Raw genomic sequence first — 25,346 nt, 5'->3', positions numbered from 1 at the left:
TTAACCAAAAAAAAAATTAAAAAATAAAATAAAAAATAAAAAAATATATAAAAAAATAAAAAATTTTATTAATTGAAAAAAAAAGACCAAACATTTTATTAATTGCAAAAACAAAAGTTTGTTGATGAGTTAAGTAAAAATTTACTTTCAAAAAAATTAAAAAAAAAAAAACAAAAAAAGGAAAAAATTTTATTAATTGCAAAAAAAAAGTTTGTTGATGATTTGAGTTCAAATTTTATTAATTGCAAAAAAAAAAGTTTTTTGATGATTTGAGTTAAAATTTACTTTTCAAAACAATTCAAAAAAAAAAAAACAAAAAAAGCAAATATTTCATTAATTGCAAAAAAAAAAATTAAAATTAAAAAAAAATCAAGTAAGTATTTTTGTTTGTGTAATTTTAACGCTCTAATTAGTATTTATATACATATAAATATATCTACATATATATTTTTGTTGTATTTGTATTTTTTGTTTGACATTTTATTCATACCACTGCACCCCACTGTGAAATATTCACTTGCTTTTTTACTTATCTAAAATATGAGCAAGCGCAAAGCGCATTACCTTTGATGTTTTTATGTATATATTTCCTTTTTTTCTTCTTTAATTGCAATGAATGCCATTCGTCATTAATCATTTATTAACTATTCATTGTAATTAGTTTTTCTCATTAAATCCTTTTAAATTTCTCGTTAACATTTTTCACATTACTTTAATTCACTTTTCTGCTTTGTATTAGATTTCACTAGTTTACTTAAAAATTTACAGTACGTTCAGTTCAGTTCTGGCAATTTGTTTTTCATAATTCATATATAGTAAATCCATTATTGAACACACGCTCTGCTTTAGACTTACGTAAGTATAATTTTAGTTTTAAACTTAAGTATAATTTTTTTAGTTTTTCTTTATTTTTTGTTTTTGTTCTGTCTAAAATCAATAATGCGCAAATTTAGACGAACGAAACGCAAATTTTCGGCGCGTGCAACTGTAAATAACAATTCTGCTAATTTTCAATGCAATTAGAGTATAGAGAAAATTTTAAAAGGCGTCTTAAAGCCTAAGAACTAAAACCCATTAAAAATCAATCAAATAACATACACACATACATACAGCGGTATGTAGTGCATATTGTATGTATGTGTGCATATGTATATATATAAAACACACGCTACATGGGTGTATGTGTGCGCGTGTGTGTGTGGTTGTGTACATTTATTTGCATGTACGCTTGCAGGTGTTCCTGTGTGCGTGTCCTGTCCTGGCTAATATTTGTCTTCTCTATTGCTTAAATATACAAATACGACTTACATACATGCATACATACATACGCAAATGCACAAGTGCCCACCCACAAATTAAATTTTGCAGAGAAAATCTAGTTTTAAATCTTTTCTTGTTTGAAATGTTATTTGGGGGAAAGCAAATTCATTATTTCTGTGTAAAATTTTTGCGCAAATGGCTTAAAACTGTTTTATGCGCGCGATGCTACGACTACCCAAAGCTTGTGTATGTATGTATGTATGTATGTATGTTTGTTTACTACACTTTGCATCCCTACGCGCACAACTTGACAATTTAAATTCCCCTTTTCTTTTTGCTTGCAATTTCCACTTCGGGCTGGATACGGCATTGCATACGTTTTTGTATGTATGTATGTATGTATGTATGTACGTATGTAGTAAATTTAATTTGGCGCTTTATCGTGTATATATGCATATGTACATTTACATTCCTAATACATACATATGTAGAGAGTAACGTACAAATTAAGTGGGGGTATACGAGGGGGTATGTTCGAGGTCGCATGACGAACGCCTCAGGATTTGGTTATTCTTAATTATAATTACAACATAGAACCATTCAAATGGTGGCATGTGACACTATGACGACAAATGTAAATGTTTATGCGTGTGTATGTATGTACGTATGTATGTGTGTATGAGTGTAGGGATGTAGGCATGCATTGATTGAGCGAAGTATTGCAAATATGCAGCGATTATTTTTTTAGTAACGGCGCTCATCCTTTCATTAAGTGACTAATACAAACATAGATATACATACATAGATATACAACAACACGAAAATGCCACACAAACAACGAAAATTAAATTATACGCTATGTACATACGTATGTATGTGTGTATGTACTCTATGCGCTCTTGTATACATGAAGGCAAGTTTCGTTTTTGCTTACAATTAACAATTCTGTGCTAACAACAATAATTTATCAAAAAAACAAAATACAAAAAACACAACACAAATTTTTCAGTTATTTCGAGTAATAGCCCTGAACAAATACATATACATATGCAAGTAGATCGGAGTTGTTACAAAGTCTTATATCAAACTGTGCACACAGAAAATGTATGCTGCTAACAGGTTTTGTTACCGATTGTACAAAAAAAGGATTGCTATGTTGTTGTTGTAACAGCATAAAACATTTCGCAAAATGCTGCTGCAGTGGCTGTTCTTGCTCGGTTATCAATCAGAGTCGCCATAGAATAGAATCGACTGTCGTAGTATGCCGCGAGCCAAGGCGAATCTATTAAAGTTGGTTTCGGTAAATTAAGTGATTTGTTTTTTTTTTTTCTTTCGCCATATCCATTTAGCTATTAGCCCAGAATGAAACAAAGCGAATTCATTCCTTCTTTTCTAGCATTTGTTTTTGGTCTAGTGCCACCCACCTTTATTGAATGCGGCTTGTCATGAGCTAAGCTCAAGAATGATAGAGTGAGAGATTGTGCCTGCCGAATTCGCTGTATCGTAAGAGTCCAAGAATAAACAAACAAAAGAAAGACGAATAACTTGTGTGTGTGTGAAAGAAGAAGTGTAGGCGAAAGCAGTGGAGACAACCAAAGACAAGAAATTATACGCACACACACATACTTTCTTGCCGTGGCGTCAACAGCATAAGAATGCAAAAAACTGCATTTGGAGGCTTTCTATTAATTTGTGCTTTCATAATTTAATACACGGCACTTCGTTTTCTTTAGTTTGTTTAGTTTAAGTCTCACAACTCACAATATTACGAAGCTATTAACGGAATTTTTACAAGCTTTTAATTTTTTCTCCTTTTGTTTGTTTTGTATTGGGAAGAGAGCTGACGTCGGAATCGTGAAAATAGTGAAAAATGAAGTAACTGTTTTGTTAAAACGCCATCTACTAGGGGTACTCAATTTGCTTTGGGTGGCATCGATAAATCAACTGATTTATTTTATTTTTCTTTTCTTTCGCCATATCCATGTAGCTGTCAGCCTAGAATGAAACAAGGCGAATTAATTATTTGTTTTCTACTTTGCCAACACTTTGCTTTGGCAATAAAACGTAAGAAACATTTTTGTTTTGGGCAAGTGCCACCATCTTTAATAAATGCGGCTTGCGATGAGCTCAGCAGATTTGGGTGGGAAGAACAATAATAAAAAGAATTAAAAAACTACAAATATTCAAAATTAGTTGATTTGAGTGGCAACAAGAATACAAAAAAAGAGAAACATTAAAAAAAAATTAAAAAAAAAATCAAAAAAATCAAAAAAAAAAAAAAAAAATACAAAAAAAGAATATAAAAAAAATTTTTTAAAAAAGAATAAAAACAAATCAAAAACCTACAAATATTCGAAATTAGTTGATTTGATTGGCAACAAGAATAAAAAAAAAAACAGAAAAATTAAAAAAAAAAAAAACAAAAAAAGAAAAAACAATTAAAAAACAAATCCAAAAAAAAAAAAAATTCAAAAAAAACAAAAAAAAAAATTCAAAAAAACAAAAATTAAATTCAAAACACAAAATAAAAACTCAAAATAAAAAATCATAAAAAAAAATCAAAAACTACAAATATTCAAAATGACTTTGACGTACATAAAACACAAATAGTTGAGCGCCAATATTTTGTTAAATAAAGACCAAACAATATAAAAACATGAAACATGAAAAGTTTGCGGTGTTTGCAATTATTTGCGCAAAATAATCTTTTATTAATGTTCCGGCTTCAAAGTGAGGTTTTGCGTCAGATGTAACAAATCAAGGAAACTTCGTTATTTTTTTCTCTCTATTTTCTTTTTTCTTTTGTATTAAATATTACAAATATTAATGGTAAAAATAATTGCCTTGCAATGCCAGCGCTTATTGCTTGATTGCCTGCTGATTTTTGCACACACACACAAACTGGCGCACAGCAATGGCAAAATGGCAGAAAATTTCATTGAAATTCGCACATGATTACAAATGAGCAAAATACAAAATATATATGTAAGAGTGTAATAGAGTGTAGATATGTGCGCGGCGCATGTATGTGGGTACATGCGTGGGTGCCGCTTGAAAGCAAAGCACATAATTTTTATGTAACTTTGTAACTTGAAAAGTTTTAAGAAAATATTCTCACAAAAGCGAACAAAGCAAACAAACATGGATGCGTTGCCGTTTCTGTGTGTGTGTGTGGATGTGCGCGAAAAATGTTTTCCTTCTATTGTTGCTCAATTTTCTTGTGTTTGTGTACCGCGCCTCCAAATAGTTCGAGTCGAGTCTTCCTTTTCTTATGCTTCTTTATCATAGAAAAGGTATTGTTTTTGTTGTGCAAACAAAACGAATTTTTTATAAAAAGTAGCTGGACTATTACTTGGATTTGTATTATTGTTGCTTAAATCTTAACTGAGTATGCCTTTCTTCATCTTCTTCTTCTTCTTCTAAGTGTTGCTGTTTTGTGTATCTTTGTTGTTTGTTGTTTGTGTTTCATACTATTGTTATTGTTGTTGTTGTATGTTGTATGCTTGCAGGTATGTATTTCTATATAGTTTATCAAATTATGTTGTTCCTATTTTACGCTGCTATCTAATTGTTGTTGTTGTTGTTGTTGACGACGATGCTGCTGCTTTAGGTTGATGCGTTGTTTGCCTTTTTTCTCGTGGCTTTCGTGGTTTCACATGGTTTGTGGTGTTGTTGTTGTTGTTGCGCTTCACCTGTTGTTGTGTATGCTGCTTGCGTTGCGCCTAGGAATTGCCTTTCATACTGCTTTCATAGTTGCATCATATTTTCCGTTTGTTTATTGATGGTTTTGTTGTTGTTTATTGTTTCTTCATCATCATCTACTGCTTCTTCGTCTCCTTATTCATCTTCTGCTGCTGTGCCGTTCACTGTTGATGTTCTAATTTTAATTAACAATAACCAAATCGCGCTAAATCTCATCTTGACAAGCTGTGCGAACGTTCGCGACTGCTGCTGCTACCCGAAGAAATGGCCTGCTTGTTGTTGCCAACTTCACCAACACGTTGGTGCGGTGGGAGCTTGTCGAAGAATGGGTGGCGTAGCGCATCACCTAAATAAGTGAAGGTATCAAGTAAAAGAAAAAAAATATGAATTAATGGAGGTATTTTATACATTTTATAGATAAATAAAAAACAAAAATTAAAAAAAGATTTAAAAAAATAATAATAAGAATTAAAAAAAAAATATATACAGTGCACTCGCGATAACTCGAACTAATTAAAACAGGCGCTGTTCGATTTATCGAATTTGTTCGACTTATCAATTGAGTGTGCTATGTTAAAAAAACAGTCATCGATATCGATTTTTTTCAATTAAATTTATTTATTTATTTACATATGGCTATGAACATGAATATGTTTAAAATAATTAATTCGTTTCAATATTTTTCATCAAATATTAGGCAGTCTTTGTGTCAGTTACACAAAAAAAGTCAGCTTTAACAGAAAAGTTAGGCCGAAAAGAAAGTTGTAATGTGTGTTTGTCTTTTCTTGCCTGCAGCAATGTTGAAGAGTGTTAACCTTTGCGGGGCTTACTTGTTCAGTTGTGGCCCACTGAATTACCTTATTGATAGAGCTAACTGCCCCCTCAGATGATATCCGCTCACATGTCTCAGTTGTGTTGTTAAACTCAGACTCAGAATCACTAGTTTCAATTATTACTTCTGTGTCGGTAAATTCGGCACCATCATTCCATTTGTTAACATCATAAAGCGTAAATTCGACCTGTAAATTATGTTTTTCATGTTATGTTCTTTCAAGATGAGTCCACTTATTGGGTAATTCTTTTTTCTTTGGGACAGAAACCATTTGTATAAAGCGGCTTTCATTTTAGGAAACTCAGAAGCTTTTAAAGTTCTCCTCTTCCCAGGACCCAAAAACGTGTTGTTTACTGCTTTTAAAATTGCCTTGTCTTTCTTTTTTATAAGACGTATGGTGGACTTGGCTACCCCATATTCCTTCGCTAGAGAAGTAACACTACATCCACGTTTAATTTTGTTAAGGACTTCAGCCCTCTCTTTTAATGTTAAACACTTCAACCTTTTACGATCCATTACTCACATGCACTGATACACTACAAATGACAAATTTAAAGCAATTTGGTCAATGCAAGATGTTGTTCCCAGAAAACTAACGGGATATTAACGTCGAAATATTCATATGGACAATACACTAGTATACATATAATTTATATACATATACTATTACATATGTATGTATGTACAAAATGTACATGTTTGAAAAGAATGTGTGTACAAATAAATTAGTTTTTTTGTTCGAGTTATAGCGCTTTAATATTGTTCGAGTTACAAACTAGTCAATAGGGAAAAAAATGTGTTCGAGTTAGCACGTCGTTCGACTTAGCGGCTATTCGAGTTACCGCGAGTGCACTGTATATAAAAAAAATTATTAAAACTGAAATTCGACAAACGGTATTAGCTGCGCTTTTTTATTCTAATGGATTTATCATGGGCTAAAGTAGGCAATTCACTGATTGATTTCCGCGCCGATCCCGACTGTTTCGGCGCTCGTCCGAGGATTTTGCATTTATAGGAAACTGTTTTACACACTGGTGGATGGTTGGTCCCGCCCAGTGAAGAGACTAGTGGTTGTCAGACCCGTATCCTCATAGGATATGTTGTTGTTGTTGTTGTTGTAGCAGCATAAACATTCCCAATACATATACGGGGAATGTTGCTGAAGTGACAGTCCTTGGCCGTATATAAATCCGGTTCGTTCCGGTTATGCAGAACCGATTATCGTGGGAACGTCCTCATAGGATATCCTTGTGGCTGGTTGGCAGTTTTCCTTTTGGGTTCAAAGATTTCCCTCAAACACACAGTTTACTAGCCAGCATGTGAGTCATTTGGCGGTATTTTCGTGTCTTCGCCTGTAACTAGGGTCACGCAGAGTTGTTAAACTCGTCATGCCCCTCACTCGACGAACAAAACTAACACTCTACCAGGCTCTCATCATAGCCGTCCTGACGTATGGCGCAGAAGCGTGGGCGATGACAATATCCGATTAGGCGGATACGAATGCTCCGGCTTTGAAAGTATTCGATGCGGTACCAGCTGGTGGTAGCAGAGGAAAAGGAAGACCTCCTTTGCGTTGGAAAGATCAGGTGGATCACACTCATCAAAGTAAACGTACGCCCGTACGTCCGCATCAGCTGACACGATGAAGTAACGATCTACGGCACTACAGAACGGAACGGTGGTGAGAATTCATTTACATGGGGCTTCCATTAGTTTCACCCTGTCAGCTGATATTGGCGTACGTTTACGTTAGAGTGTGAGCACCATGAGTTCGGACAATAGATCGTGGATAAGTTTGAAAGTCTCGAGTCTGCTAAATAACGAGCTCTACCACAAACTTGTATAGGAGTAGGGGGAAGTAATTATTATCGTCTACGATTTCATTTTGAATCCTAAAAGTAATTAATAATCACAGCTAGCGCTGTAACCTAACTATTAAATTTTATAATTTATTATAAATTTTATAAATTTACTTCAATAAATAAATAAATCAATTAATAATTGTTATAAACATTTTCTTTGATATTGCGAACTAAGCAGCTACGGCATAAATGGCACCGTTTGTCGAATTTCAATTTTTTCGTAGCTAAAACATTTAAGCCAGTAGTGTCGTTGTTACTGCGTGCTGTTGCGTGGCTCAAAGTATTTGCATATAATTTTTAACTGCTTTGGATATTTCTGAAAGCTAGGCTCCACTATAGCTGATACTGAAGCATATACATTTTAGAAAAGTCCGTCGTGCAATTGCATTTCATTCTTCGTGACACTGAACATTTAATTTGTATGTACTTACATAACCTAAGTTTTGTATGTATGTATTGCATGCTCCAGATTAACCTACCTTGAAGTTTACTCGATGAAATGCAATTGCTGATAATTCTAAGCCAACATATAAAACTTTATTTTGTTAGAAAATCGTTAATACAAAAGTTGTGCAGCAAACCAAAAACAGAACTGATTTGAGTTTGACAAGAGAATTACTCTGCAACGTTTGATTTTCGATAGATAGGCGCATAATCATAGTCCCAAGCTTAGTTAAATTAAAACTAAATATTTTAACCTGAGTTTAGACAGCTGCGGGATACAAGCAGACAAGCAATGGAGCGCGTTAAGGTCAAAACAAAGATTTACATCAATAAAAATCATTTTTCTTTATTTACTGGAAAGTTATTCAAAAACAATGAGATGATTAATTTTGCCCCACCCTTATATTTTATAAATAAGCATCGAAATCGTGTACAAAATTGGAGTGTACGCGAAAACGACTGTCTTGCGAGAGCTAATCAAGTGGCGTTTGAAGATAATTGAAAAAAAAAAAAATAAATAAATAAATTTAAAGGTAATTAAAAATACATAAAATGATCTGAGAATGATTAGTAAAAAATAATACTTGTAATGCAGTTCATAGACAAATGTAGGTGTCTGGATTCTATCGAGTGTAGCAAAAATTGAAGCAGCAATGGAAAGGCATGAAAAAAGGCGCAAAAAAGGCAATTTCCTTGCTAAAAGGCGCCTTTGGCAGCAGAAAATGTTGATAAGATTTCTATTCCAGATAAAATCAACTCTCAAGTGTATGCTTAGCAGGACAGGAAGGCCTTTATTATTTTGCGGCATTTCAATGTTTGATGTTTATATTAAAAAAAAAAATATCAAAAAAAAAAATTCAAAAATATCAAAAAAATAAAAAAAAATTAAAGATATAAAAAAGAACAAAAAATCAAACAAAGAAAAATTTAAAAAAAAGTATTTAAAAAATTATTTAAAAAAAAATGAAAAACAAAAAACAAAAAAAAAGAAACAAATTAAAAAATATTAAAAATATATAAAAAAAAATTACAAGATATGAAAAAAATTAAATACATAAAACAAATAAAAAAAAAATTTTTTTTAAATATTAAAAAAATAATTTAAAAAAATTAAAAAAAAAAAACAAAAAAAAAAAACAAATTAAAAAATGTACCGCGAATAAAAATCATCTTCATTTAACTCTAACTAATTCAAATGGTTTAAATCTCTCTTAATACGATTTCGCTTCTTACTTTGTTTATTATATTGAAATATCTTTCAACAGCTTGAAAATGAAACGTTTTTGTTCATTTTAAATATTTGACCACTACTCCAACGGCAGCACATTGCAGCGGAGTGTCTAGCAGCTAAATCTGCCGGAAGACTCAGCGCAACCGGTGAATTTATCCGTAAGACATTCCAACATAGCTCAATAGACATGAGTTACAGGGTCAAGCTCCCCAGTATCTTGAAGTATCTTTCAAGCAGAAGTCTTTGCTTTAGGTAAGGCTGCGGAAATAGCATTTGCAAAGACATCAAGCAACTTTAAAATTAATATATACGTTGGCAGTCAAGCAGCGATAAAAACGATAAACTCGAATGAAATTTCTAATCTAAAAATATTCTAAAAAGCAGGGAAGCCATAGAGAGACTCGCCGCTGACAGACGGCTGTACATGTATTGGGTAACCGGATATAAGGCCATTGTAGGAAACGATATTGTACATGAGATTGCCAAAAGCGCAGTTTACATGCCATTTGAACAAGGAAATGACACATTAAAGCCCTTAAAGACGATCTACAATTTCATCGTTGCGGACATGAAAGGTCGAATAGACAGGAGGTGGAACAATGTAGCCATTTACTAGTGTCGCGACAATCATGTGCACACAGAATGCAGATAAATAGGCCAGATTCGTACTAGCTCTATCTATAGAAAAGAGCAGAACTATCGTAGGTATACTAACAGGACACAATTTGCTAGAGGCACCCGCATACAAGATAGGCATTCCAACAACGAAACTGCAGTTTTTGCAATGAACTAGAAGAGAGGGAAACTCTTGAACACCTTCTATATTCTTGCCCTGCGTTAGTTAGAACCAGATTGAAATGCTAAGGAGCTCTAGAATATGAGAGGTTAGAATGGCTCTCGGATTCAGAGCTTCAGAGTTTATTTAGATTAGCAAAATACGCAGACTTATTACAAGATGACGCAAAGGTCCAAAGAAACGTAAAGGTAACACTGCGGATCAATAGGTCGTTGTTGTTGTAGCAACATAAACATTCCCCATATATATACGAGGATTGCTGCTGAAGTGACAGTCCTTGGCCGGATATAAATAATTTTATTTACTTTTTAATTTAATTTGCTTTTTAATTTAATTCTCCTTTTAATTTATTTTTTAATTTAATTTACTTACTTTAATTTGATTTACGTTTTAATATTATTTACTTTTTAATTTTTATTTACTTTCTAATTTTATTTACTTTTAGTTTTCTTTACTTTAGTACCAGCTGCGCTCGGTTTTGAATTTAAACTCAGCTTATTTTAAACTAATTCGACTATGTTTAAAATAAGCTAAGTACAGTTTTTCTTAAACTTGAGTTGAACGAAATTTTAACTCTCGCTTCATTTTGATTCTGATTATGCCCCACATTCTTCAAAATTCACAAAAATACTTTTAAAGTATGTTTACAAAGCTATTTTTTCTAGCCGAAGGCCTTCGCTGCCACTGTTGTCAGTTCAAATTTAAATTTTCTATTTATTAACTTTTTTAAATAAATAATAATAATAATACTTTCAAAGTATATTTTGTAGCCCAAAAAACAGCTCTTAATATCAAATTTAATTCGCAACTCGAAATTTATGACAAACAGCCGCCGCGAATATGGAAACTCTCTTGTAACTCATCAGCAGTATTTGAAGGAATTGCACATATTTTAAATTCAATAACATTTAGATTAGTAAGTTGACATTAATTGCAAATTTTAAATGCGTTTTGCCATTTACTTTTCACTACACACTAAAAGTTTTCAATACACGCACAGTAACAACAACACTCTCAAGCTACTTATACACATATGAATATTTATTATTTTTTTTGACAGCTCACTTTTCACACTTCACCTCATGCCATTTACTTACCTAACGTCACCCGTTGTGATGGTTCATATTCCAACATTTTCTTAATCAGATCAAAGAGTTCGCAATGATCTTCGGTATCACTCATTTGATATCTAAACAATGGCTTACAATGATCGCGTACATAGCGTCCAGCCGATGACTTCTCATCCCAGTCCAACTTACCGTGATAGAAGTATTTTGTTTTTGTTTTACTGTAATGACAATGATTGCTATACATTAATCGAATTTTATGAAGTAAACTGCGCATGTAAATATAAAAGCATGTTTAGCTTTGCATTACCGTGCCATGCGATATGGTATTTGACCCAAAATACGCTCCATCATTGCGAGGTGCTCGCGATTGTCATGCGTTTGGAAAAGTGTTATGCCCAGATACAATTCGAAGAGTATGCAGCTATATGAGAAGTAGAGAAATTTTATTATTGCTTTTTAGTAATGTTTAAATTTTTGATAATGGCAGATTTTGTGGAAAAATTATAATTTTTGTTTTCTGCGTTCAAATAATGTTTTGCTTATGTCTTTGTCGCTCTTTGTGAATTTGTCACTTACCCAATTGACCAGACGTCACAAGGCTGCGACCAACCCAATTCAAGAATAACCTCCGGTGCACGGTAGTGACGTGTCGATACAATTGTGCTATGATGCTCGTGATCGAATGTAGCCGAACCGAAGTCGATGAGACGAACATCGGTGTTTTTGACGCGACGCACTTCGCGATTCTAAAAATACAAATGAAAGAAAAATCATGCAAATATTCGTAAATAACATAAAGTAAAATTCTATCGAGGGTAATTTTAGTGGCAAATGATAAAACAAGAGAATTTTTTATGCAGAGCATCTTGGCACGTTTTTCAATCATTGCAAAATTATTACTTTTTATTTGCGTATCGAAATTAGAATATTGTATTAAAAAAAACTACAAAAACAAAGCAATACAAAAACAAAAAAAAACAAAAAAAGACAAAAAAAAAACAAAAAAAAAATAAAAAAAATAAAAAAAAAAATAAAAAAAAAAACAAAAAATAAAAAAAAAATAAAAATTCAAAAATACAAAAATAAAAGTAAAAGTAAAAAACATAAAAAAATAATAAAAATTAAAAATAAATATAAATATAAAAAAATGCGAAATACAAAAAGAAAAATAATAAAAAATAAAACAAACAAAAAAGAAAACAGAAAAAAAATTCAAAGCAAAAAACATTACAACAAAAGTATGTCAGTGAATTTTTACACTTTTTTCAATATATAGAGATCGATGCGCATTACGAATGTTGTATTTAAAAAGAAGTACAATAACGAAAACAATACAAAAAAATATGCAAATAAAAAAATGCAAGAAAAGGAAGCTGTTGACGCTATACTTCCATATAAAAAATGTCGAGCAGAAAGAAAAAAAAAAACAAAAAAAAAATAAATAAATAAAACAAAAAAAAAAAAAAAATAAAACAAAAAAAAAAAAAATAAAACAAAAAAAAAAAATAAACAAAACAAAAAAAAAACAATAAATAAATAAAAATAAATAAAAATAAAAAATGTTCAGCAATTTAAAAGTTGCACTTTAACTTTATGTAGCACAAGGTGGCGCAAAATTAATCATCAATTTTGATTTTGAACAATTTTTTTCAATAAACAGGAGTGAGGGAAATCTTTATTTTGACCTTTACGCGCTCCATTGCTTGTTTGTTTTTTGTTTGCTGCAGCTGTCTAGTTCACTAGTGACAAATAAGACTGACGTACGACGTCTTTTGCAAAAATTATAAATCTTCCGATTTTGTGCCACCGCGTATAAGTCGTAGTTATTGTATTATTGTTTAGTTGCTTGACGCTGTCTATTTTAACAAATTCATTCAACATTAGACATACGTATTTACTTTTAGAGAACTTATTTTCAGATTATTTAGTTTATTTATTTTTTTTACTTGTTTTATTTGATTAATTTTTTAAATTTTCCATTTGGTAATTTTTTATTTGCTTATTTATTTTTTTTTTTTTAATTTTTCTATTTGGTTATTTTTATTTTTCTATTTGTTTATTTAAATTTTTTTTATTTTTCTATTTGTTTATTTTTTTTTTTTAATTTTTCTATTGGGTTGGCAACTAAATAATTGCGGATTTTTTTTTAGAAAATCAAAGTCAATTCTTTCATGGAACTGAACAACTTTATTCTGTAATGTATTGCCCATTTTGATCAATGAGCATTTGCCATCTGTCAGGCAGCATCATAATCCCACGTTCAAAACACATCTGGTTTTTATTAGAAAAAAACTGATTCAGGTGCGATTTGACATCATCATCATTACTCAAACTTTTACCATTCAAGGAGTTTTGTAAAGACCGAAACAAAAAGTAATCAGATGGTGCAAGGTCGGGACTATACTTTTCTTCAACTGCATTGTTCAATTTCGTTAGTTGTTCAATGACGACATCAAAGTTGATCGTTCGGTTGGGAGGTAAGAGTTCAAAGTAGACAGAGTAGATTCCTTTGTAATCCCACCAAACTGATAACAAAACATTCTTTTGATGACTATCAATTTTTGATGTTGTTTAAGTTGGTTCACCTGGCCTGCTCTACGATCTTTTTCGCTTAAAACAAAACATTTTTCATAGCCAATTATCAGCTGTTAATTCGTTGCATGAAATGCGTTTCTTTCAGTTCGTGAGACACCCATGTATCGAGTTTTTGAACATAGCCAAGTTGTTTTGACTTCAGCTGGACGAGCAGAGCGTTTTTCATCTTCGAGTGAAAAATCACCAGAGCGAAATTTGGCACACCAATTTTATCACTGCCGTTCTTTTAAGTCTTCGCCACCATAAACAGCACATCACTTTTTATGAGCTTGCGATGCAGTTTTCCCTTTGCGGAAATAAAAAAGCAAAATATGACACAAATGTTCCTTTTGATTTTCGATTTTTCAACGAACGCCAAATGAAAACTACGCAACAGATCAAAGAATTTTTTTAACGATTCGACAGCTGAGTTTCCAACAATCAAAAAACAAAATGTGTTTTACATTTGTACTACGTCTATATATACATATATGTATATATAATTGGCACGTTTTGGGTGTTTGGCCGAGCTCCTTCTCCTTTTTGTGGCGTGCGTCTTGATGTTGTTCCACAAATGGAAACACCTACAGTTTTAAGCCGACTCCGAACGGCAGATATTTTTATGAGGAGCTTTTTCAAGGCAGAAGTACTACGTCTGCAAACCTAAAAATTCAACTGCAGCCATCTATGAGTGAAATCCGAAATTACTTAGTTGCCAGGACAATATTTGGTTATTTTTTTCTAATTTTTTTATTTGTTTATTTATATTTGTTTTATTTTTCCATTTCGTTATTATTTACTTATTAAGCTTTATGTTTTTCTTTTGCTATTTGTTTATTTTTTCTATTATATTAGCTAATTTTTTTGAATTTTCCTATTTGTATATTTATATTTGTTTTATTTTTGAATTTCGTTATTATTTATTTATTAAGTTTTATTGTTTTTTTATTTTATTTGTTTTTCTTTTTCTATTTGTTTATTTTCATTTTTTAATTTTTCTATTTGTTTATTTTTATTTTTTAAATTTTTCCATTTCTTTTATATTTCTATTTGCTTATTTTTTATTTAATTTTTTTATTTGTTTATTTTTATTTTTAACTTTTCTATTTGTTTATTTTTTTATTTTTCTATTTGGTTACTTTTTTTTAATTTTCCTGTTTGTTAATTTTTTTCTATTTGGTTATTTCTATTTTTTCTATTTTTTCAATTTTTCCATTTTTTTATATTTCTATTTGCTTATTTTTTATTTAATTTTTTTATTTGTTTATTTTTATTTTTAACTTTTCTATTTGTTTATTTTTCATTTTTCTATTTGGTTATTTTTTTTTTTAATGTTTCTATTTGTTTAATTATATTTGTTTTATTTTTCCATTTGTTTATTATTTATTTATTTAGTTTTATTGCTTTTACTCTTTCTTTATTTGTTTATTTTTGTTAACTTTTCTACTTGTTAGTTTTTAATATATTTTTAATTTTTCTATTTGTTTATTTTTCTCTTTGTTTTTTTTTTATTTCTTTGCTGTTTTTGTAATTTATCTATTTGATTATTTTTTTTTTTATTTTTCTATTTGTTATTTATATTTGTTTTATTTTTCCATTGGTTTATTATTTAATTATTTAGATCTATTTAAGAAAACATTTTTTTTCAATTTTTTCTATTTTGCTTATTTTTCTATTAATTTACTATTTTTTTTTGTTTTTAATTTTTTTTTTTTTTATTTATCCATTTATTTATTTTTTATTTTTTTTTTTCTATTTGTTTATTATTTATTTATTTATTTACTTTAATTTTGTTTTAATTTTTATTTTCTTTCTATTTGTTTATTGAAATTTTTATTTTTTTTCCATTTGCATATTTTTGTTTTTTTAATTTTACCAGCTTTGAAAAATTTCCACTTACAATTTTGTGATTATAATGCGTTGTATACTCCGAATCGACAAAGAGTATATTTTCAGGCTTGAGGTCGGTGTGCGTTAAGCGATTTTCATGTAAAAATTTCACTGAGTAACATAATTGATAGGCCATGTGTCGTACTTGTTCCAATGGATATGGTTCATAGTTGTTCTCGCGCTGCAAAAACAATCAAACAAAAAGTTGTTTAAAAAAATATTTTAAAAAGGAAACTAACAATAAACTGTAAGTACTCACCAAGAAATCGAACACACTTAAGCCTAACATCTCGAAAACGATGCACATGTGACCATGGTAGTCGAACCAATCAATCATTTTTACACACAAACTGTAATGAAATGAAAAAATGTGCGTAAGTACTTGTTCATACGGGTAAATAGCTAGGCATGTATTTATAAGGTGGCGCAAAATTAATCACTCTATCAGAAGATGTATCATTTTTGCAAATTGCGTCGTATGCCAATCAGTTGTCGAAGGTGAAAAAATTATTAAAAAAAAAAAAATAGGATGATTAATTTTAGCTTGCTAAAACCATAAAGCCATACTTACTGTTCACAATGTGGATCTTTTTGGGCGATCTTTTCCAAAGCGTTAATTTCTAGCTTGGCAGCTTCACGATATTTCTCCACATTTTTTATAATCTTCAAGGCCATGCAGAAGTCCCTGTTTAAGATTTGCAAAGGGAGTCAAATAAATAATTAGTTCAAAGGCATAATTATAAAAAAAATGCAAAAGGATGCCACAATGCTTAAGAAATGTATAGAATGAGCCTCTTTGCTTTGGCTGCGCCACATACCTCTCCATGTCCTTGACCTTGACAACGCGTCCAAACGTACCCTCGCCCAGAGTTGCCATGATTTTATCTGAAATTTCGCAAAAAAGGACAACATTGTAATTCAACATGGAACTTCGAGTGCCCTTAATGCGTTGTAGAAATTATTCGAGTTGGTTCTTTATTTGTTTCGTTTTTTTTCTTTTTTTGCTCATTGCCTACTCTGCTCTCAACTAAGTGATAACTGATAACTGGCTGACTCTGCTGACTATGTTGTGAAATACATTTTAATTGTTTTTAGCTTCATTAAAATTATTGTTAAAAATTTAATTTGCATATTCGGAACGCGTTAAGAAATTTAAAGTTTTTTAAATAAATTGACTTGAGATTTAATTTGAGCATAATTTGAAAGAGATTAACGAAAATGAGAGAAAAAAATTATTTATGATCGATTCAAATTATAAAAAAATAATATAAGGAAAACGTGTGCTACGGTATGCTTTTTTTAATAAAAAATTTTTCAAATTAAGGCTGGGAAATACGAAAAGCGCGTTTCATGAACTTGAGAATTTTTGAAAATTATTTGAATTTTGAAAAATTATATATTTGTATGTACAAAAATTGTAAAACATCATTTTAAAATATGCATATCTGCGCACAGGAGTGCGTAAATTTTTGCATTTTTTTTTTAAATTTGTTAAAATGATATTCCAATTTTTGTGGATCCTAACTCGCAGCAACAAGCAATTTCTTGCCTTGCCTTTGCTTTCTGTTTTTTTAAGCTAATTCTATTTTGACTATATTTTTTTTCTTTTACTTTTAAATTATGTATGTTTATGTATTAGATAAAAAAGGAAATAGTAAAAAGGAAAGAAAAACAAAAAGTTGTCACGAACATCTGTGATGAAGTATATCGCCGTTGTGATATATCAAGTGGCCATCAGCATCATCTTGTATGACGGGCTTTGCTGTCTGTGATAGTGTTAAGCAAATGTATCGCATCATCGCAAGTTCGATATACGGGTAGGTAGGTAGGTGTGAGAGAGCACATCAGTCATTGATAACATCAGCGCGAACAATTGGGCAGTGGCATTGTTGGTGGTGGCGATGGCGATGGTGTTGGTGGTGGTGCAGGTGTTGGCGTCGACGATCGGCGATCGGCGAATGGCGGTTGGCAGTCGTAGCATGCAGGTTGACAACGTTGCCAGAGCGGTGTGTTGTTGATAGAAGTTGTTATCACACGTTGGTGGTGTTCGAGAGAGTGTGTGTGTGTATGTGCATATGTACGAGCGAAGTTAGCAGCAGGTAGAGCAGAGGAAGCAACGTTGCGCAGATTCAGCGGATAGGTGGTGGTGGTGGTAGTTGATCGATCGTTGGGTCGGTCGGTGAATTGGTTGGTCGGTTGATTGGTTGGTTGGTTGATTTTAGCCGATTTGCAAAAACGACACAGGGTTCAGTCATGGATAAACATACATGTGAGAAAGAGAGAAAAAGAAAAAAGAAACAGAGAAAAAAAGAAAAAATCCATCGTCCCACAGGCATACAGGACATACATATGTATACATATGTCATCATCAGTGTTGTCAGCAATGGAAGAGATTCGCCAGGCCAGCATGTCGCCACATAGCAATGGTTGATTCAATTTGATTTCGCAAAACAATGCAGTAGACATACAATTCCACAGCACCAAGCGTTGTGTAGCACACATTTTCGATCAAAGTACGTATCCCACGTTGACACCACATTAACAAAAACGGCCGTTATAATCGTGAGTTCAACATCATTAATGCCAACGCCATTGTTGAGTGCAGGGATTCACAGTTGAGTTGCCATTCAAAATACGCGCACACAGCAAAGCCATTTATGAAAATCGTGTCATGTCAACACCACCAAAATTGTTCATCAAATTCCGTTTTCCAAATTCCAAATTCATCATCATCATCATTATGAACATCATCATCATCAACATCACGTCGTTCATCATACCCAACATCAAGTGATTATCATCATCATCATCATCATCATCATAATCAGAAAAAAACACGAGAAAAATACGTATCGTTTTTTCGGTAAGAAAATAGTTCGGACAAATTTTTGGTTTGGTTTTTGAATGTTTTTTTTTTTTTAATTTTTTTTTAATTTCACAAAAAACATATTTTTGTTTAATAAATGTACTTAGTAAAAAGATATATACATAGTAGTATATTACAACGTTTCAAGAAACGTACAAAATTAGTTTGAATGTAAAAAACAACAATAAAAGGAAGAAGTGAACTCAAACTAAACACAAAAAAATCTTGTTTCAGTTGGCACACAAAAAAAGGCACAAAGAAATAGTTAAAGAGTATTTTTAAAAAGTAGTAAAAATGTCATACAGTAGTTAGTCTTACATAAAACAAGGTGAAAATAGTAAAATAAGGTGTAACGAAATTATTCTAAATTCTTTAATTAGCCGCTATATGAGAAAGGAAGTTTTTTGGTATTTTTAAATGCATTAAAAAAATTGTATATGAAAATGCGAGGCTTTTGCAATAACTTTCTATGGATAGACTTATAAGAGGCCTTAGATAATTTAATTAACATATATTTGTATATAAAATATAATTTATTTTTATTTTTTATTACTAAAGTATTTCAACAAAATCGTATTATTAATTGTCTCAGCGTAGCTAGAAAGATACGACTACTATACTTATGTATGTATGTAGATATGTACATGTAAGTCAATAATTTTTATAGTTGAAGCCTACTATACTATATTTCCTACCTTAAAAACAACTCACAGCTTGTGTATGTTTCGTTAAATTTTTTCTTTATTTATTTCTTTATTTATTATCCTACGCTCCTTAACGCACAATCGTCTCCCCTTCCACTCTTCAGTCACTGCTACTGATTCATCTCGCTTGAACACCTACATACAAACATATATCTCATAATTATATGATACTCAAACTCCTCAAATTCAAAAATGGACACTAGACACTCTAAGGCTCAGTTTTCAGTGTAACTTCAACTTTGCTTTCCCATCAAACTAAGTTTAAACGCTAAAATTTGTTTGGTTAGGTTCATTTTAAAATTCACTACATTTAAGCTACCAAAAAGTGGCCCTAACAGGTGTATTCTCTGCACTTTATCGGATAATTTGTCTACCAACACATTTTTTTGCCAAATATTGCAACTGATATTCAGGCACACTGGCAACTGGGTAAAAAAGAAATTACAGCGTGCGGTGAAAATGTTTCCCCATGCATCCTTAGGTGGTTTGAGCTAAAATGTTGCATATCTTCGGGAGCACTAATTTCTAGTTTGACAATGTTTGGAGGAGTGCAATTTATGCAAAACGAGATATGAGTATTTAATATTTAAAGTTATTAGTAACTTCTTCATTATGTATGTGCACTTTTTTCCTTTAAAAGCCTTGTTGGATGTGAGACGAATATATGTAAGTTTGTTGACAAATGATTAAGAATTTAATTTTAAGTACTGCGGTTAGGTAAACTCTTGCAGGTATTGCTTAAACTACCATACAACTATGCGATTAAAGTTTTCAAATAATAGGTCTGAGGAGGAGTTATAGGACATCTGCTCGGTACCCTTTATATAATTTAAAAAAAAAAAAAAAAAAAAATTTAACACAAAATTAGATAAAAAAATAAATAATAAAAAAAATAAAAATGAAAACACTAAAAAAAAAATTTACAAAAATAAATAAATAAATATTTTTTTAATTATAAAAAAATAAGTATGTAAATAAATTAATAAATAAAACAAAAACAAAAAAATTAAATAATAATAAAAAATAGAACGAAAAAACTTAAAAAATTAACTAAAAAACAAAAACAAAAATGTATTAAAAAATAATAATAATAATAAAAGAAACGACGGCTGATCGAAGCTACAGTAGACATATTTAATTATTAATTTAATAACCAAACGATTATAATACATTTTTCTTCTATCCAAGGTGGGTAGAACGCAAAATCTCGAATATGTGAAGAATGAATTTCTTTTGTTTTTTTAACGAACACGAAGGTACGTTTCATTCGCAGAATCCGTCTTTAAACAAGGATTCAAAGTATAGGCAAAAAATATGAAAAGATATTCGTACCCGCACGGAAAGGTGTCATAAAACTCACCAGCGGATTGCTATTTTTAAGCAATACTTTTACTTCCATATTTATTTCATTGGTATTTGATGGAATTCACAAACAACACAAGAATAACTTTTATTCTCAGATCGCACCAAATCTAGCTAAATTTTCTAGGCAGCAATTAGCTTATTATATTCAATATAAAATATTCATAAGGAGCGAACTAAACAAATGTTAGCTAATCAGGATTCTTCTAAAGCGAAAATGCGCCTCAATCTATGGCCAGTTAAAAAAAAAACAATTGAGAGCTTTTGATACAGAGCGCCTAATGAATTTAGAAAAGTCTCTTTTTTCAGAAAAACAACCCTGTTTACGTCTGCCATAAGACAAGTGATGAATTTGTGCGGCTGCTCTGCATGTACTTTGTTGCCGTAAAGAAGTGTGTGTTTGCAAGTTACTGCTGTAGGTATCAAACAGACAGAAAACGGCCAAAAGTATGCAACTAAATAAAAGTATGTATGCAATCTAGCAACAATAAAGCGTAGAAGGGGAAATGTAGAAATACAGGTACATACAACTTCTGCCCCAACAAAATATACGATACTCAAATAGCAATCTTGAGCGATTAAAGATGAAGGGATTTTTGGCTGCAACTCGACGAAGCGAGCCTAAACTGAAATTAATAAATGCCGCTTGGAAGTAGATGAAGGTTTATTCAACTTTAAGTCAACTTTATCGATATTTGGCTTGCACGGATAAGCAAATAAAACTATGAACTATTAAAAGTTTGGCTTTTCTGACTTTAGCTGCTGTTAGTAATAAATTCCCTTTTGAATAGACATGCACTTCTGTGTGCCTATTTACCCTGCGCCGCATTCTGATTTGCTTTGAAAATCAAAATCACTTCCTTTTTGTCGGTTTTCCCCCTGTTTTGATTGCTAATAATATTTAATAGATTTTTTCCTTCTTACTGATAAGTAATAATAAGTTTATTCTAATTAATGTACTCTATAATCGAAAAACGGCGCAAAAGAGCCTTTGTGTATCACTTAAAATTTAATAAAATAAATGTAATAAATACCTAAGGATTGCATAGATTTCAATTTTTTATTCATTTAAAGAGATGTACCACAATTTTGCAGTATTATTAAAAATTATGTTCAATTGCTCAACCTAACCAAAATTTCTAAACATTTAAATGCACGTTTGAAATTTTCTCGTACGTTATTATCACAAGCAGTAAAATATTCAACATTTGTTTTTTTTTTGTTAATTCATTATTTTTGTTTTAATTCACAGTAAAATATTTAAATTTTGTTAGTTTTGTTTTAACTCAAGCAAATATAGCGAAGGGGCAATAGCTGCAGGCAGGAAGGTGTGCATGTACACCTGTGCGCACAAAAATGGCAGCGCGACATAGGTATTGCAATATTTTGATTACTTATTTTTTGTTTTCGTTTTTTTTTTTTCTTGAAAAATATAGTTAATACCACAACAAGAGCCACATTACTCAAAGTTTTGGACTTTGTACAGAATTTTAAGAAATTCAGGAAATTTTCATCAAAATTTCAAACCTTAAGTCATAATTTGTAGAAAATTTTTGGGTATGCAGTTTTGTAGCTCATTTAATTTTGGTTTAATATTGTGCTAGTACAGTTGGGGCTTCATAAAAAGGAGCAAGTTTGAAGTGGCTGGAAATGTACTTTGATTTTTTATTTTTTTTTTTACTTTTGTGACGGAGTTATGCAAAATACCGCTAGCAAAACAAATTCCGAAAAATTAACGCGATGTTAGCCACTTTAAACTTCAACTTTATGGCACCAAAACTTAATAGGGTTGTACAAGGTGGCGCAAAATTAATCATCTACCTTTTTTTAAATAAAAAATTAATCGTATATTTTTTTTAAATAAAAAATTAACCCTTAAAATTTTGTTTTAAATAAAAAATTATATAATTTTTTTTATAATTTTTTCTTTTAATTTAAACAAATATTAAAAGAAAAAAATTAGATGTTTAAATTTGCGCCACCTTGTATAACGCATTTTGATTTGGTGTAATAATTTTTTATTTAAAAAAACTAAAAACAAGTAGATGATTAATTTTGCGCCACCTTAAATAAAAAATTATAAAAAAATAAATGAATAGTTTTGCGCCACCTTGTATAACTCATTTTATTTTGATGTAATAATCTTTTATTAAAAATATTTAAAATTAGATGACTAATTTTGTGCCACCTTGTATAGCCCATTTTTTTGGTGTAAAAATCTTTTATTAAAAAAAGAAAGATGATTTATTTTGCACCACCTTGTACATCCCATTGAGTTTTGTAATAAAGTGCAATTTTAATTAGAAACTATTAGAAAAAAATTATGTTGCGTGACAGAAATCTTTATTCTGACCCGATAAAATGATTAATTTTGTGCCACCTTGCAAAACTGCATGCTCGAATTTTTGCTAAAAACTACAATTTAACTAATTGAAAATTTGCTGCTATTTTTTTAACTTTTGTACAAAGTTTGAAACTCTAATTTATATGGTCTTTGTTGAAGTATAAAATATATTTTCATAAAAAAAAATTAATTAAAAAACACTGTTAAAAACAAATTATTTTAAAGAAAAATTAATTAAAAAAAATTAAATAATAGTCGAAACTTTGTAGCATAAAATATATTTTTATAAAAAAAAATTAATTTAAAAAAATTAAATTAAATTTTGTACAAAGTTTCAAACTCTAATTTATATGGTCTTTGTTGTAGTATAAAATATATTTTCATAAAAAAAATTAATTAAAAAAAAATTAATAAAAAAAAATAGTCGAAACCTTGCAATATATAGCGCTTCTATTATTCTGAGCACAAGTGGATGTATGTACTTAAAATGTATGTAGAGTAACATTGTTTTTTTATTTTTATTCCATCTCTGAAAAGTCGGGATGACTTATGAATGAAATATATTTCTATATATTTTAATATTTGATTTCATCAATCAGACACAGAGCATCGATATTAACATTATTTCTTTCCATACGAATGTTACTAAAGAGATATTACAATTTTGCAAATTCACTCACAAAACTCGCTTGGACCCGTGTGTGAATTAGACTATTTTAAAATTTTTTTTATTTTGCATATTTTTTTTATCTTTGGTTTTGCTTTCTAACTTTTCGATTTTTATTACTTAAATTAGAATTTTTTAGTGTTGAGTCAAATTGACATTTTTTGCTACGGACGGATGTGTATGCATCCTTATTTTTGAAAGAAAAAAATAGTCTGAAAAAATTATTTCCCCCAATAGCACTTAAAAAAATATTATTCATTGAAAATTACGAAATTTTACGATGTAGAACTCACTGTCAACCTGAGTTTTTAAACCCAAATACGAAATTGAAATATGAAAATTCCTTCAACCACACAGCGCCTACTGTTGAAGATGATAATGAGATGAACTCAGCTGATTTGATTGCTGTTGCCCTCAAACCCCAATCACAACCATTAAATGCCCCCTCTAAGCATTCCTAAAAGGCGCACTTGATTATTACTATTATTAATTTTTTTTCTTTTTCAGTCACAAATTCACGCTCATTTAATAAGCTCAAGCTTTTGGATGTCGCTATGTAGTTGGCAGGACCAAGCAAATACACTCATACACGGCAGCTATACTGGTGCGTACACATACAATCACAGCTCTAGGTATGCAGCAGCCAAGCAACAAGCAACTGTGAACGCCATAGCAGAATAACAAAGAAGAAAAACCGAATTACAAACAATAAATGCAAATATAAATATTGAATTCACACAAATTACAAATCGATTAGCTTACAAAAGCTGAGAGGGTTTTTGGAATGCGCGATCTCTGAAAGAGTGCCGCACTAGTGGCACTCTTCGACAACATATGCTGCTGATACTGATGCTGTTGCTGCTGATGCTGTTGGTACGCAAGCATTTGCTGGCGTTGATAAGCCGAGCCGGACGATGAGAGCGCAGCAGCAGCTCCACTACGACGACTACTGGCAGCACTGGATCCACCACCGCTGCCATACATATAATATGGATCGAATAGGTATGATGACTTGTACGAATCACTTAAAATGTTCTTGTGTTGCTGATAACGATTGCTGCTGCTGCTGCCGCTGTCAGCTGTCGAACTCACATTGTCCAGTTCAGCCAATAGCGCTGCAGTGCGCGAAGATGCAGCGGGCTGGTAACGTTGTGTGCGCCCAGCAGCGAGCCGTTCACTTATGCCACCGAAGGCCAAAGCACCAGAGCTGGACGAATGCATTAGACCGTTCGATTTGAAGCTGGGGCCAGCGGTTGGCCTGTACTTGGAGAGGTCATTATTATTGGGATCGGCAGCAGAAGTAGAGTTTGCCGCACTGGTATAGGCTGTGGGTTTAGACGTTGTCGTTGTTGTTGCTGTTGGTCTGTAGGTGCTAAGATTGGTGGATGTAGTGGTGTCTTGTGTGTCTTTGGTGGTAGTTGTTGTAGTAGGAGTAGTAGTAGTAGTAGTAATAGTAGTAGTAGAAGTGGGTTTGGTTGAACCTTTAGCTTTTTGACTATTGCTATCGGACTCCTCAGAGCTACTCTCCGAAGAGCTATCACTATCGGAAATGGGACTAGCTACTTTTTTCTGGTTGCTTGTTGCCTTCTGCGCAGCTGACACCGCATTCGTGCTGTTTTCAACATTTTTGCAATTGGCCTGCAACTTCTCACTCGTTCCTTGTGCGGCGGTGTCAACGCCTTCGGCATTCTGCTCCTTATTCTGTTCCGCTTTAGCTTTCTCAGCTGCAGCTGCGGCGGCGT

General features: G+C 31.4%; 1 protein-coding gene across 1 annotated transcript in view; it reads right to left on the bottom strand.

The window, feature by feature from the left end:
• Window positions 1-3,942: 3,942 nt before the first annotated feature.
• LOC129238653 (AF4/FMR2 family member lilli) overlaps window positions 3,943-25,346 on the bottom strand; it is a 54,151-nt gene continuing 32,747 nt past the window's right edge. The window contains exons 3-11 of the mRNA XM_054873756.1: window positions 17,352-17,427; window positions 16,480-16,546; window positions 16,233-16,346; window positions 15,921-16,011; window positions 15,672-15,842; window positions 11,774-11,943; window positions 11,505-11,618; window positions 11,225-11,433; window positions 3,943-5,308 (exon numbers count right to left, since the gene is read on the bottom strand). Of these exons, the coding sequence (XP_054729731.1) occupies window positions 5,175-5,308; window positions 11,225-11,433; window positions 11,505-11,618; window positions 11,774-11,943; window positions 15,672-15,842; window positions 15,921-16,011; window positions 16,233-16,346; window positions 16,480-16,546; window positions 17,352-17,427 (1,146 nt within the window). The 3' untranslated portion in view covers window positions 3,943-5,174. The remainder of the gene's footprint in view (window positions 5,309-11,224; window positions 11,434-11,504; window positions 11,619-11,773; window positions 11,944-15,671; window positions 15,843-15,920; window positions 16,012-16,232; window positions 16,347-16,479; window positions 16,547-17,351; window positions 17,428-25,346) is intronic.

The sequence above is a fragment of the Anastrepha obliqua genome, chromosome 1, assembly GCF_027943255.1.
Source record: "Anastrepha obliqua isolate idAnaObli1 chromosome 1, idAnaObli1_1.0, whole genome shotgun sequence".
In the NCBI taxonomy this organism is placed as follows: domain Eukaryota; kingdom Metazoa; phylum Arthropoda; class Insecta; order Diptera; family Tephritidae; genus Anastrepha; species Anastrepha obliqua.
This window is presented reverse-complemented; position numbering and strand designations above follow the sequence as displayed.